The 17,298-nt window shown below is 30.5% G+C and overlaps 1 protein-coding gene across 1 annotated transcript in view; it reads right to left on the bottom strand.

The window, feature by feature from the left end:
* Positions 1–15,940, bottom strand: part of LOC147072593 (arginine kinase 1) — a 107,980-nt gene extending 92,040 nt beyond the window's left edge. The window contains exon 1 of the mRNA XM_085947001.1: positions 15,714–15,940. Within this exon, the coding sequence (XP_085803127.1) occupies positions 15,714–15,757 (44 nt within the window). The 5' untranslated portion in view covers positions 15,758–15,940. The remainder of the gene's footprint in view (positions 1–15,713) is intronic.
* Positions 15,941–17,298: the final 1,358 nt, after the last annotated feature.

Here is a 17,298-nt window from a genome sequence, read left to right on the forward strand (position 1 = left end):
TTTTCTAGATTATCATACATTTCGATTAATTATCAATATTCTCTAGTTATGTAAAATTATATACCTATCTTGCCGGCATATTGAGAGTTAAGATATTTTCAGTGTCTAGTAAGTTGTAATTTTGGATCTCATCTGTGGAGTCTATTAAATTGAACTATTTTCGAAAACCAAAGAAATTCTTAAAGAATCAGAACTTTAACTTGTATTAGCGAATTTTTATGTTACGCTAAAACGGTTTCCGTTATGTTGTACAAAACATAAAAGGGTTCGTAATTAAAACTTGGGAAACGCTGACTTATTCGTAATTTAATATTCAGACCTATTGATGAAAAAACATTTTGTCTGTTTTAATTTATTCAAAATTTACTAACGTATATTTAAAATATTTACAAAATTAATCTTGTAGATTTTTAAAGTAAGTAATTAATTATATACTTACCTATTAAAATTAGTGAATGATTTAATTAAGTGTACAAAACGTTTTTTCCTTAATAGTTTCAAATATATAATTACGAATAGTTCTACATTTGGTTCTAACCAACTGAATTATAATTTTACTATTATTACGTTATTTGGAAATTTCATATAAGCCTTTCATTATCTCCGAAAATACCGAACCGAAAAAAAATCGTTTTTTTCGATTAGGTACATGTTCAAACACGCGCGTTAACATGATCTTACTCCCTACTTTATTTATCGTTTGTCAATTATGGCTACGGCCGTATATTGTAGCTTAACCACTGGGAAATGCAATAGAAATGGCGTACATATTTCAAAAAAATACTACCTTCTTCTTATGTCAATAATTATTATAAAGCAATCATTATTCGTAGGATGTATATCACATTTGAATAGTCGAAGACATAGCTTAGAATCAGTATCTTTAGAATTATCTTCAAATGTGGTAATCGTGCCAATTTTTTGAATAATAAAATGTCTAATTCTTGTCAAATTTGGGATCACAGAGATTATAAATATAATTTTTTATCGTAAATATTTCACTGTTAACTATGTTCAAATGTTAACATTAATTTTACTAATGGTTTTGTAAATGCGTTTAAAAATTAATAAATCTAAAAAATCGTAACACCACTGCACATGGATGTACTGAAATATGACAATATTCTAAAACATTAGATCGAGAGGTTTGAAAGAATACTAATTTATGTAATAAAATTACTATAGTATAATTTAAAGTAATAATACTATAGGTATAGCACGCCAATTACATTTATAAATATTGCATTTTTTATGTTTTTTTAACTACGTGCCGATTGACAGATAGCTGTGGTGCTAAGTAGCTAAGGCCGACTATTAATATTTACATGAAAATCAATACATAATATTAAGCAATCACGATAATTTGGATTTATTCGAGATAAAAATGATGCATCGAGATTTCGCTTCAGATAGCCAAACAGTACTACATAATTAAATTATGTAGTACTGTTTGTTATCAACGTCATCGTCATCAGCCTGAATCACTCCACTACTGGTTAACGTCTTCTAGACGTTGATTCCATTACTCTCGGTCATATGCGATGCATTTCCACGTACTTCTGCAGAACTTCTTGATCCACCGACATCTAGAGCTATCTTTTTGGTGTGTTCTACCTCTCCAAACAAATGAATATCTAAATTTCATCTTTTTATATAGTGTATTTGCTAGTTTTTTTTTATAAAACTATATTAGGTACATTTACCATAGCCTTTTTGTTTATTTCATTATTCAATTGCCTTATTTTTTGTCCTTTCGTGCTGCCTTTCTATGCCAAAATTTGAGCCTCTATTCTATCAAAAAAAAGGGCAAAAAATCATTATCTAGCATGGAAATGCACAAGTTGGGCATAATACATAAAGACTTCAAAATAAGCTGATGAACACAGGAGTAGATAAAAGTAGGCACATGATGTCATAAAAATGTCCCTGGGAAAAATGGGAAAATCTCTCAGCGAGTGGACAAATACTGTAATTAATTATGCGGTACTAGATGGCTGCTATAACACCCACTGCATTGACAAACTGAGGGAATGTGACTAAATGTTATGTTACTAAAATATAATATAAATGTAAGAAGTAGAGATTGAAATAATTAGAATGATATATTGTAAAGTAGTAGTGATGATGGGGTCTAGGACGATTTGGCGCCGGAAAACTGGACGCCACGCAATTATAAATTAAATAGACGTTATGTACTTATAGGTACTTTTAAAGAAAATATTTAATATTATTATTTGTATTAAAATTATTATATTATGATTTAATAGTTGATGAGAATTTAAATAAATGCACTCGTAAATAATGATTTTTAATCGTGCATATGTTTAAGTTCGAACGAAAAAAGAGTTTTTTTTAAATTTATATAAAGCCTTAGGCATGGTAATTGAAGACATGAGAATGAAAACTATACAAAGACCAAATAGTGAATTTTACAGGAGAGTCTATAAACTGATTTAAAAAATATGTGTACTGCTATCATTTAAGAAGTGAATGTAACGTGATAGTTAAAATGGTTTTGAACATGTTATAATAAAAATAATTAAATATTTACACATACATATTTTTTATCAGTTAAATTATGTTTGGTCTTTATCCTGTTTTCAATATCAATTTTATTATTTTATTTTTACAGGAGAGCTATAAACTGATTAAAAAAATATGTGTGATCCTATCATTCAAAAAGTGAATGTAACATGATATGTAAAGTTGTTTTTAACATTTTATAATAAAAATTATTAAATATTTGCAGATACATATTTTTTATCAATTAAATTGTGTTTGGTCTTTATCCTGTTTTCAATATCAATTTTATTTTTAAATACTAAGTAAATGAATATTCATTCCGTGTTTGGCTTGTTTATTTTTATTAATGTTTTTTTATCACTTATAAGTAAAAATGTTACAAAATATGAGTATCAAAAATATTTTTCATTTATTTTAGGGATCAACATCTTCAACATTTTCGCCGGTTGTTTATTAGTCTTCCTAAGACGACGACGAGTACTAATTTCTTCTTCCTCACTTTCTAAGATGTACTCAAATTCACTATCTTCCATATTCTTGAACATATCTTCACTTCCACGGGACATATTAAGAAGACACTTTTGAATTGACAGCTTACAAAAATATCACTGACGTTCGAATTAGAATGAAAACAAGATATAAATGGTTAATATATCTTTCTCATTCTATTGTACGACAATATCTTCTAGGTTACGTGAAGGAAGGCGCTGTTGTCGACTAAATGTGAGGAACTTATTAGTTTATAATGGAAGTGTGGTTAAAAATGGGAGGTGCATGTGAGTTCACAGTTTTAACACGTAGCCAAGAAGATATTGTCATAGAGTAAGTGAAGTTAGCTTTCACCTGAATTTGATACCATTACTGCCATCTTGTGGCAAAAATAGGATTTCGTTATATCTCGTTCTCGAACTCATCGATAGAGGTTTTTTTTTTAACATGAAATTACCGAAAAACCGTTTTTAGACTTTTTGGTTTATATCTTATTATCATTCCCGGGTCTTCAATTCTCAATCCACAATAAAAAAAACATTATTTTAAGAGTAAAATGAATTAAAAGTACTAAGTAGTAGATATAAACTGATAAAAATTCCTCGCCTACGGTATATGTATCTACGACAGTGCGGCGTCCAATTATCCTGGCGTCCAGTTATCCCATTCCCTGATAATGATGGTGAGAATAATATCACGGCTATCATCACTGTACTCTAGTTATAGTAGTGTACATAATAAATGTATATTTCTCGTCAAATCAGAGCTATATTGACACGATGTGTTGTTCGTAAGTTGTATGGTTTACTTATGCAATATTCCTTTACACCGGGAGATAAGTTTTTTTTGTGTAAATATTATTCCAAAGTCATAAGTATAGCTTATATTATGTGTCTGATGCAACATCAACATTTAAATTTAGAACGTTATCGTTTTAATTTAAACAAAGTATGTTCAATAATATGTTGAATAATAACTATGTTCATAATAGCAGGATACCATACTAATAAATAGTTTTTAAAGTCAACTGCAATACATTCTTAAATCGAAAATTGGGAAACTATGGTATATTACTCAAAATCGGGTAAAAATTAAATATGAAAGTAATGAAGGCACGATAAATAAGTAGGTACTTACTTTAATTTGCACAAAAATACTATTTAATACTTGCCGCGAAATAGCACGCGTTGGATTTCAAATTAAAGCAGATCTGTTATTTTTTGTAAGTCAAGACTTTCAAAATTGCATAGTACCTACCTACGATGAAGCAATAAAAATTCTGTTGCCTTTTACAACAGTCTATGTTTGCAAAGAAGGATATTATACTCTCATGAATACAGAAATCGGTAGAACCTCAATGACAGTATCGAAATTGCACTGATATAGAAATGCCTTAATTTTGGTGTTGTTTAAAAAAAAAATGAAACGAAAAAGATTTCTTCAAAACTCGAAGTATAAAAATGTCTCCAATGAAATTCTTTAGTTCTATAATGAAAACTTTACTATTTTTGTCTACCTACTAGGTATCATTTTTAGTTCATGCAGTATATTTTGCATTTCAATATTTTGTTGATTGTATTAGAGTGTAGGTATTTATCGTATACGTCATACAATGCTATATTTAATGTATGTATATAATATTATGTAATTTTGCTTCTTTAGCATTTTGATGCATAGTTTACTGAATATGAATAAGTATATCGTTTTATTGTGCAGACTGCACCATTGCTTGAAGATGCTCCGTTTCAGTTGAGCTGTCAGTTAAACTGACATGTAAATGCAAAACTGAAGCGACCGACTGAAACCGAAACGGAGACGTGATAGGATGGATTTTCCATCACTTATCGTATCCGTTTTAGAGTTGCCAGATAAATTAACGTGTAAATTACTATGTTGCCGTATTTTTCATACTACTTTTCTAGTTTCGATTGACATATTATTATTTCTTCAAATATAGATAGCGTATAATACCAACCAATATATTGTTTAGAAACTATAAAAATATTATTTATTTTTAGTAGTTAAAAATACGTAAATATACATCGCCGTCTCCCAACTGAAGACACTGAACTTGAGACAACGGATCGTTTCAAAACTGAACGGACCAAAATGGAAACCTCGACTGAACGTCTAAAAGGACCTTTACATGATAATATGCTTATACTTCTGGTAAAGACGTATCGTCACTCGGTCCTTTCTCACCCTCTTTGAGTAGTGCTGAGGAGGAGAGGTATCAGTAGCTGGTACCTAAACTTTACAGTAGGTACAATACATAAATAAAATATTCGATAATTGACATTCAAATATCAACAAATACCAAGCTAGTAGCTCGATAAATAAATATGTGCAATTGTAGTGCGGCTATTTTAAAAAAATTAAAACATGCCTACCTACCTAAGAAAGTCTCGTTGAAAAGATTGGAAATTAATTTTTAAAGCCATATTTAATATTAATTTGAAGTTAAATATTGCACAGGATATTTACGCAAAACGTGACGCACCTACCGATGTATATTAAAAAAAATATATATTTGAACCGTTCACATGACTGAGTTATGATAAGATAAGCCTTACTATGTTATGGTATGAGGATATAACAATACAACTAGTGCTCGAAATCTAAAAATTGACGAACCGAAGCGCATGATAATTCTCCAATAATATTGAAGTGCCCTCGCTTTTTGGTCATATACCTACATTAGTACCTACTTTGGATGGAAAATACTATAGCAGTTTTAAGATTTGATACACACACCTACTGAAGATTTGAGCAAGTAACGTTTTTCAGTACCACGGACGAAAAATCTAATTTCTATTAAATATACTATACAAATTGTATTATTAACTGTTATTCCTTTATCTGTCACTCACCATAAACCGGTGTGTGATTTGTATACCGCCAAAAGACGTCACTGCTTTGTATTATTTATTATCGATTAATTAGTTAATTTAATAATTATGTATACCTATACAATATATCCACAAACGGTGAAAATACTGAAAGGCAAAACCTGGGGTACATATTCTATGGAATGGTACAAAATTCACAATAATCAAAATTTATATATAATATTCTTCTTCTTCTTCGATGGCGCTACAGCTCAAGTTGAGCCCTGGCCTCCTCCACCGCTGGCCTCCAGCCGGAACGATCCTCCGCACGCCCTTTCCAGTTCCCAACCTTTAGCAGCTGGTTATATATAATATACACATATAATATTGTATATAAATCATTAGTTATTATTACTAGGGTAGGTACAGCATTTGTTTATAAGGAATAGCCAATAAAAAACAAAATTTATTCGCTTAAAGCCGAAATTGAATAGGAAATGAAACCATATACAACCTCATTACGGTTTGTAGAGATATGGGTATATGATATGTTGAGGTTTCTTGTTAAAAGAAAAACAAATATGCTAAGTAAATTAATGTAATTATGTTCATAACATTTCCTGGACCGGAACGCTAATACGAACCGGAGCTGCCTTCCGATGCGCTCCTGTCATTTCGAGCGCTGAATACAACGAAGAATGCGTCCCACGTATTGTCCCCTTTCTTCAGGATAAGACGAGACAGTAAGGAATCATGTTACAAACAAGCTATAGAAATAGAACTGCAGTAAAATAGCAACCGAGTCGACTGTTTACTTGCCTTGCTTGACCAAACTTTTTATTTTAGTTTACTAGCTTACGCTACGCACCACGAAAATTAATTAGTCGGTACAATAATATTTTTTATGACAACACCATAACACTTTATCGAGATATTGTATGAATAAACGTGATCCAAAACATTCCTTACGAAAATCAAAATGATGCGAAAGCAAAAATATAAACTAATTCGGTAGGTATGATGACAACAAAAGTATATTGGTCTATGTTACAACCAAGTTACTGTCCTACAAACGTATCTAAAGAATGGTCAAAAATGGAACTACGAACTACCATGGACGCCATTTTAAAACGTCATTCGAATGTCAGATTCTGTATAAAAATAATAAATGGTGACATGTAATGATGATTCATGCCTTTCAGATCCAGTGACTGCAATCATATAAGATAGAATAAGTATATGCTCAGAATATCAGTCCTATGCGACATTTCTTTTACCACGGGAAAAACTCGGTTACAAATCGCAGTCCTCAGTTCCCAATGAATACAACAAAATATTCATCAGAATCACCACCGCCTTGCGCTACAAAGAATTTTCCAGGGTTTTTGCAAGGCGGTTTCATAGGCCCTGGCCGAATTCAAATTAGCAATACCCGATGCGGGTATAATAGTTTTCAATAAGGCATATTTTCTCAGCCGTCACAATTTTCATTTGACTAGCATCAAGTAGAGTGGTTTGCGTGCCAAAGTTCTTAAAGAAAGCTTGATAGTAAATGCGAGGTATCCATAAATGCATCTAGGGGGAAAAAATGTCAGATTCTGTCCAGTTGTGAGTCTTGATTGGGTAGTTTTCGACAGCGGCTCCCCCATCCATTCTTTAGATAAGTTTGTAGGACTGTAGAACAGATTTTCAATAAGTATTATGACATCACCAATGGCAGTAAATTAAATGTAGGTACCTATGTAGAATAGGTAGATACCTGAATAAAAATAATGTTGCAATATTGTTGCGCATTAAGGCTTTATTACATAAGCAAATTCCTTGATCCAACCAAATTCAACGATCATCAACTTTAAATAGAAATTACATGGAAGAATTCAACGGAAACAATAATAATTGTAAGTATGCCCAAACATATTGATTGATCAGCTTGGTGGAAACACTATTATACAGTCTTCCCTCATATGTTGTTACTTTAAATGCCAATGGAAACCACATTGAAGATGACATTTAGACAAGTAACGAATTGCTGATTGTATGTACTGGGATATTATTTGTGTTTTATATTATTATCGACTGTTATAATAATGACTAAAGTCAGGCAGCCTACATAACGTAAACGTCAAATTTGTATTGTCATGTCAAACGCAAGACAAGGGCACTCCACGTGCGGCCATACTCAGAAGCTCAATAAATGTTAGTTTGGATATTTTCGTACGTTTTCGGTAATCTTCGACACGATTATCAAGTAAATCGTGCTAAAAATAAGAATTGTTCCAATTCGGTCACGAATCAAAAGCAACTTTTCACGATTGGAGACGATCAGGCCAGACGGTTAACCTGAGAATCTGACAATGTGGAATAGAATAGAAATGTGGAATAAATTTAATCACCTACATAATTATGAAAAATTGCACACTAGATAAAAATGATGAGAGATTGTATTAATATGGCAATTATCTTCAATAATATGTCTGCATTAAGTACATACCGCATACATGATTATTTCATTTTTAATTTCGCGAATCGCACAGAGTTGCAAAAAACAATGACAAATTTATTAACATTTATGAGGTCATTATAAATGATTGCAATCGAATAGAGATTTGATCGATCACCGCCCAGATAATGTCGATGCATCATTAACGCGTTAATACGGAGACTTTGTCCGTATACTGTCGATTTTAATACTTTTGTGTTTATGTACCTACTATGTAACTATGGTAATAATAATCGATTTCTCGTTAAATTTCCAATAAAAGTATCAAAAAACTATAAAACTTTAATAAGTACCCGTATATCAACAATATGCCAGTGTTAGTCCAGGGACATACCTAAATAAATTTGGCAGGTGGCCAACAATTTAATTTTTCTATAATAATAATTATTACCATCGAATTTCATTGATGATGCTGAATACTAATTCAAAGTTAAACATGGCATTTTGTAAATTGAAGCCGATGAAATACCAAGATGGCGGCCAAAATATGATTATTTTTGTTTTAATCAGTTATAATATTAAGTGTGTAAATGAAAAGATTTTTCACCCCTTAAAACTTTACTTTTCAAAGGATTTACTAAAAGATTTTACGAACAAAATCATTAGATACTACGCGTGCGAATTGTGCACTTTTATATACAATTCTTTGGATTTTCCATCAGTATCTAGTTAGTGTCATATTTCTGAAAGAACACACCGCACCTATATAAAATTCTTTGGACAACTTTAAATCTAAAATTTTTACTTGTACCTACGTAATGTACCTCGTGTCCGGAAACTTTTACGTATACAGTTCGCCGTATCACACGTCACCGTGAAATGTTGTATCGGAATATATGGCCGTATATTATAGACCATCCAACCTCGTTGGGTCGCAAAGTACTGATATAAAATTCGAGTCTAAATAAAACACGGTTCTTGTTGGTTATACTTTACAGTTTACAGAAAGCCAGCAGCAAACAAATTTTGAATTTATTTGGATTATTTGTTAGGTTAAGTTAGGTTTTCATTGTTAAATTCATGAATTTTGCCAAAATCAGCTATGATAATTGAATTAATGTTCTTATTGAACCTAATAAAATTATAATAATAATTATAATAAAAAGTCATCTATTTCCGATAAGAAAGCGCACAAACTGAGCCACGGTGAAATATTTTACGTACAATTTACATGTAACCAATGTACCTACGCATAATATACTAGTTTTTACACATTATATTTTAAGTAGACAAAATTTCTGCATTTTTTACTGTCAACATAAAAAAATGCCATCACGTAAATTATGTAGAAACAATAATCCATTATATATTTTTTTGAAAACATTTATTAATGGAACCAATCAGTGATCACAGTCAGACTAACTACCTATGCAATTTCTTGAGTGACCAATTGATGAAGCAGGAAGTTGCATATCATAATGCCTGCAAAACGTCCTGTTGAATATTATATTGATGCACCCGTGGCAACAATTTCAGTGTCATGTATAAACAACTCTCTTTAGGTACGATATAATTTGATTAATTAAAATATAACACAATACCCACAAATAGTATCTAATCTTCAACACGTACCTATAATATAGAAGAACATTAATTTTAAATGTAAACTAATACAATGCTATATTTAAAATATATTTAGGTATATTATTTATAAATACATAAACACTAGAGAAATACAATAACAGATTTAATAAAGAGAATTCAGATAAGCTATTATGATTATTTTGAAGCAGGATTTTGAATGTATGCGTGTCCTACGAAAATGAAACACAATAGTGTATGTTGCAAACTTCAAATACACCAATATTTAATGAGCGTCAGTGCATAAACCGAGAGCAGTTGTCAGAATGAAGGACAAACTTAGAATGACGTGTTCATGATACGTGTTTAAGTTTATCCCATATTCTTCCACACTCAAGATCGTTGCCTGTCACTCCAAATCCGTTAAGTATTTCAGTTACCATTAATTCTGCGTTCCCTGAATACAATATTTGAATAATACAAATCAATTATTTTTCTTTTATATTTGTGTGTTTTGACACCATCTCTCAAGAAAAAAGTTTTCATCCTCATCTTTAGTAAGTGGGTTAGATACTGGGTAAATACATATTGGTCGATACCGGGGCTGTGATACAAAAAGAAAAACTATTGATAGGTACTCGCAAGTCTTGGTATCAGCATTGAAAGAAAGTATCTATACTTCTTTGACGGCCCTAGTCGACACCGTTGTTGGTTGTTATTGAACCATTTTGTTTTTTTAACCATCATCGTGTATTCTTCACCATCCTTTTTTTAGTTTGAGCAACATTCACCTTCAGGGAAAGAGATCATTAAGCCGATTAAAATGTAGTTTAGTTAAGTTTTAACCGTGGTGGTTATTTAAATGTGTTTAAACGTGGGAGTCGCATATGGAAAAAAAAACACTGATGAACATTGTAGAAGATGTGAATATCTAGAATTTACCCGCATCTCCCATTTTGTAGTGAACTGAATAGACAATCCTGGTAAAGTAAAGTCGTTATCACACCCCTATAATGCTATGCTAACGGTTACTCAGGATATCCTGAAAGGAACTGCAAGACCTGAGCTGGACTGGTCTTAGGGTGAGTACAGAGTAAAGATGAAAACATCAGGGAGAGTAGCTATAACGAGGCATCTAAAGCGGATATGATCAATATATTATGCATTATTTAAAAATATGATTCACATTGTGAACAAAAATAAATCCAATCATACTGATTTTGTGACCATAATCAATCTTGCAAACAATAGAGCAGATTAACGTTGTAAATTGTTTATGTCAAGCCGTTTCAATAGCAACGTTGTTTAAATAATGCAATGAATAAGGCCTGCATGTAGGCACACGATGCATGTAGCAATAAACAATTATCGTAAAATTATCTTCGTTGCATCTCGCATCGAACTTGATAAGATCCAGTGGACCTTGGAAATTATACTCGAGAACATCAGCTATTATGACATCGCTAGATTGCTGTACCCGCCCATCCTGAATTATTGTGATTCATTCATTGCCCGTTTATTGCCATTATTATACACGATTACATATTAATTCAGCATGTTCTGAGAAGCATTTGCACACAGAGTCCAATTATTATCCTGCAGTCAACATTATCTTTGCATACCGAGAAAACATTCGTTTTTTGAAAACAATATTGTAATGTGAGTAAGTAGAAGAGTGTAATAAATTATGCTAGAGACATCTCGTAACCGAATTACGCGATATACAAATAAAGTGGTTTAATTAGGTACTTAATATATAAGAATATAAGTATTGATTGAATCAGCATTTACTCGGTAGAATTACATTTTATAATCATTTTGTAAAATCAATACGAAGCTAAGAAACAATGTACCTATGTATAAAAGAATGATACATATGAGCGTATAATTAAGATGCTGAGGATTACAGCAACATAAATAATATATGCTTTAATATATATATATATATAATAAATCAGTGGCGAAGGGTGGAGGTAGGCTGTTAAGATCCGTCGTAAATAGTGCACACTAAACTTTATCAGTCATACTTATTTGTTTTCATTGAACCAAGAATACAATTTGCAGATGGTAGTGGTTAATTTTTAAAATTCAATTAAACCCTGCCTAAACCAAACAGTAATAGTTTAGGTATGCTATAGGCGATTCGACAAAAACAGTGCATACTTTTTCAATCATACTTATTTGTTTCCGTTAAATGGGGAATACATATTACAGATGGTGTTAGTTTGTTTTTTTTTAAATTCATTTAGCCCTGCCTTTGCCAAACCGCAATGCATATTAAATATTCTTATATCTATAAAATATCTAAGATTGTGTATGGTTTAATGGCATATTATTAGATATACAGTTAATTGAATATTTCTTGACTATTATATACTATAACTTGGATTAGGTGGGGTTTAGTTAATTTTAAAAAGTAACAAATACTGTCTACATGATGTAGTCTTAGTTCAATGGAAACAAATACGTTTGACTGACAAAGTGTAGTGTAAACTATTTATGTCAGATCTTAACAGCCTACCTCCACCCTCGCCACTGATATATTATGTAGATATATTCATATCACAGTATTAGCCATTTATGCATGAAACTGTATTTACTATAAATATAATATACTTAGTAAAAAAAATCTCTTTGTCAACTTCGAAAGAACTAGTACACTGCAGTTCAATGATAAAAAACAACCATGTAAAAATAAGAAGAGACACATTTTTAATTGTAAGTATATCTTTGAATTTATGTATTTTTATTTTTAATGTTTTAAAATATTTAAGTACGTGTTGACTTATTATTGATATTTTTTTAAATATAAACAAAATATCAGTAAATCATATTAAATCGCATGTTTCGTATTTTATCGCTAGATGCCTGTAGAACCATTACTGTAATGGTAACACTACCCCTTAAATGGCATTATTCTCGTGATTGTATTCTGAAAATCACTGGTATCACGTCTCGTAAAGACTTTACTTTACGACGTAAAGAGACATTGTGCCTTTTTCGTTTTACGACTTGGCGTCAGGAAGGCAAATAGGAAATTACTTACATCCGTCATATCCAAAGCGCCTAAGCAATCAACCTTTATAAATATCGTTTTTATACCTATATGCATGGATAAAATACAATGCTTCATCTGCAAGTATAGTAGCGCCAACTTAAAAGACAACACCGTCCATTAAAATTCCAAAAAATACTATATGTACGTAATTATTACCTAGTATATAATGTGCCTAATAAGAATTAATATTGTTCTACTATATTTGTAAAACAAATTTAATTAACAACTTTAATTTGATAATTATTTTATTTCAAGAAACTACTTAGAACAATATAAAATAACGAACAGTCGATTTATTATTAACTTATTTTTAGTCGTTTTTTTCTAAACTGTCGTCGCTTTCTCTTTGAAATAAAAAAATATATTTTATTTTTCCCATTGTATTTAGATAATGGTCGATCGATTAAAATATGTTTAAAGCTTTAATAAATTTCTATACCTCTCCCATTTAAGCAGAGCCGATTTTAGGAAGATTAAACAAATGCCTACAGATTATAGATCATATTTTTTTTTTTAAATCGATAGCCATTTATTTCGGATGTAACACCATTATCAAGACTAGATGATGGTGTTATAGCCTAGTTCAGATAACCGAAATAGCTATCGACTTAAAAAAAACACCTGTAGAATGTAATATAATTTACATTACCATTTTATAAATACAAATTTTGTAAAATGAAATTCTACCAAGTAAATGCTGATTCAATTTATAATACGTATACCCGTACCTCCACTACAAAGGGTCTGGCGTACTTGTTCAAATCGGGCTCCACATGGACTACACCTGATTACAATTTTATTTAATTCGGTGCTTATAGGATGGAATATTAGAATGTAATATGCCAGATAAAGCATATCAGTATGTACTCGTATGATAATATATCAATTGTATTGTTTATTCAATGTTTATGACGCTACTTACATAATCATAACTGCAAACATTTTCTTAACGGCCCACATGCTCAGCGTACGTCAAAATGAAGCTTTTATGCTATTTTCAAAGCATGATCCTGGACATTCCTTAAACGTTGTAGATAATCTGTTTACATAATATTGAAGCCTTATTATCCTTTATATTTATTTTAAACATTTGATGACTGCATAAAGAATTTTTATTACATAAAATAGTATTATTTTAAACCTCTTGCTCTAATGTTTTAGAATATAGTCATATTTCAGTACGTCCATGTGAAGTGGTGTTAAGATTTTTTATATTTATTAATTTTTAAAAGCATTTATAAAACCATTAGTAAAATTTATGTCGACATTATTATAGTGAAATATTTACTATAAAAAATTGTATTTAATACAAGAATTAAGCATTTTATTATTCAAAAAATGGGCAAGATTTAGACATTTAAAGATACTTTTAAAGATACTGATTGTAAGCTATGTCTTTGACCATTCAAATGTGTAAACATTCTACGAATAATGTTTGCTTTATAATAATTATTAATATGTTATGTAAATAGATTATCTACAACGTTTAAGGAATGTCCAGGATCATGCTTTGAAAATAGCATAAAAGCTCCGTTTTGACGTACGCTGAGCATTACCCCCTTAATGTAGCATATAAACGGACAATTCCACAAGAATACCACATCACCTATCTTAAATATAATTTGAAATTTCATTCATTTCCGATTTTGAAAATATGTTATAGGGTCACAACTAGTATGTATTTTATTGCAACTTAGGTATATGCAGTGCTTCCCAACCTTATTTGTGCCATGCCCCACTTCAACGCTTCAAAAATCTCCATGCCTATCAAAATTTCATAGTAACAAATTCTGGAAAAAATTAATTGCTTCAAATAAAAAATGCACATAGGCAATATAATTTTTAATTTAACTTTCGTAAGTACCTCTGTATATTATATTAGATGTACAACTCGGAAGAAAATTACTGAGATCCTTGTGCTTGATGTGAGCTGCAAAGAGTTTTTATGTGAGGTACTATCTATACTATATATGTGATCAATTTTAATCTTAAATCTCTACAGTCTGTGATATAAAAACGATTTCTTTTATTTTCAGTATCAAATCATTTAAAGCGCTAAAGCGCCGCATTCAACTAAATATTATGATCCGAATGGTAACAGTATTTTTTTCGGAAAGAGATGGTTGCAATATCAAAAAAATATTTTCGAAAATACGTTTTTTAACAACAACAACAAAACATGTAGGTACCAAATATTAATAATTTGCACATTCCCCCCCAAAACATTCAAATTGCCCCACGTTGGGAAACACTGGTATACAGTAATATCATTATTCATTACGTACATACAAGAAACTTGATGCCGGACAAGTGTCTCAACGTAATATTATTTTTCGTTGTTTAGGGATGACGGTTATAATTTATTATTGTGGTTGCTACTGCCACCTCGAGGCATTTTCATTTACTAACAGAGACTCGTATACGACAGCTGCAGCGCAGCTATCGAAGATTCAATCCTCCCGGGAAAACTTCTGACAACGACATCTGGTCACGACCAAACAAGTTAAGTGAAATCAACAAAGTTTACGCGGATACAAAGAAGAACAGTCACAGTGTCTTGCGTTATTTTTACGATTCGATATTATAAAAATAATAAAGTGATAATATAGTAGGTATAATTATTATAGTTTATATTAAATGCATTCCGGTTGGAATATTAATAATTTACCTATGAATCTAAATATATTTTATGTTTGACAACAATGGCTCAGATTAATGATAAATATTTTATCGATATATATTTTTTTCTATTTTAATATAATTCAAACTAATGATAATATGCAATATCACTCACCTGCTTTCCTGTATCGCCAGTGTGACATACCATAACGTAAACATTATCGTAACCGATATTAAAATAACTGTTATATGTCTAATAAAATTCTGTTTCCCAGGCTTTTTATCCTTGTGCTTGAGTACTTCGTGTTCTTTTAAATAGTCCTTTGGATTGATGAACACTTTTTTCGGGGTTTTAAGTGTTACGTTTAGGTCTTTTGGAACAGCTCGACGTCGACTTATTGTGATGTCGCAACCGCCCCCAGGCGGTTTTCCACTTTGTAAATTTGGTGACGAATAAAATGTAAATCTCTAAAAAATATATATGAAGTTTTTGGCAGTCTATTGAGATTTTCACTGGTGAAACGCGACAAGCTGAAAATAAAAATAAAACAAAAAATGAAGTCGGATGCTGTCAACAAAAAAACACCTACTATTATGCAGTCAGCTAATCTGTCTTTATTGTTTTAAAACAGTTGAAAACAGGTTGAATATAATATAAAGTAGTGTTTCTTTAAACAATATGTGTGTTATTATTCTCTCACCATAGTTTCTACCTTATGCATAATTATTATTCATTTATATTTTCATATTTTATAAGTTTTGTTCTATTCATTTTATTTATAATATATTAGAAGATATATTTAGAAGTCTGTGGACGTTGATTAATTGCATACATAGTTTTTTTTATTAAATATCATAGGAATTTATTTCTAGATAAGATTTCAAAATTGTTTATTAATTAAAAATATTAGAGTAAACATAATTATTTAATTCTGTGATATAAAATTTAAAAGAAGTTTTGTTTATAAGGGCTGTTAAATTTTGGAATTTAAAACAAACTACACCTAAAAAGAGTATCTAGCTCGCTACGTTCTCAAATTAATTGTTTTCTAATGTGTTCTGAAATATTATATAATAAAGATATCCAGAATAATGTCAAACCTATATAAATAATATATATTTTGTTAATAATTGACGACTATATATAATAAAAGTTTTCATAATATCAAAAACGTTATACCTTCATTTTTACTTTATGCATATTTAAAATTATACACTTACTTATCTGGGTATGCACTATATTATTATGAAATTATGTAAGTACTGTAAAACAATGTATATTTTTTTTTAAATAATATGTAATGAATGTATATAGTTTTAATAACAGTATTATAAAGCATTTCCGGTTAGTTTGTTGATACCTAGTTCACAATGAAAATGATATTCACCATATTTAATTTTCTGTCATATATATTATAATAAGATTACAAAGATGTCTTGTTTATTTAATAATATGTCAAAATAGTGATTAGTTTGTTTTTATAATTACATCAACATTAAAATAAGATGAAAAATGATTAATACATGTTACGCAAGGAGTGACATAACTTCTTACGCATTTCATGGAGACGGAACATAACTAGGTATGTACATTTTCCATAGACTTCACAACAATTTTGCACATGTTATGCTGAAAAAGAACTTTTTTTGACGAGCGAGATCGTGATGTATCTCGTTTTAAACCGGTTAATTTATTAGAACAATGGTTTTTCTTCAATTTAGTGCCATTGTCACGCTTGATAATGTATTCCACGCTTGGA

This window comes from Rhyacophila brunnea, unplaced genomic scaffold (assembly GCF_057557595.1).
Source record: "Rhyacophila brunnea isolate RB1 unplaced genomic scaffold, BYU_Rbru_1.0 scaffold_2, whole genome shotgun sequence".
Taxonomy (NCBI): domain Eukaryota; kingdom Metazoa; phylum Arthropoda; class Insecta; order Trichoptera; family Rhyacophilidae; genus Rhyacophila; species Rhyacophila brunnea.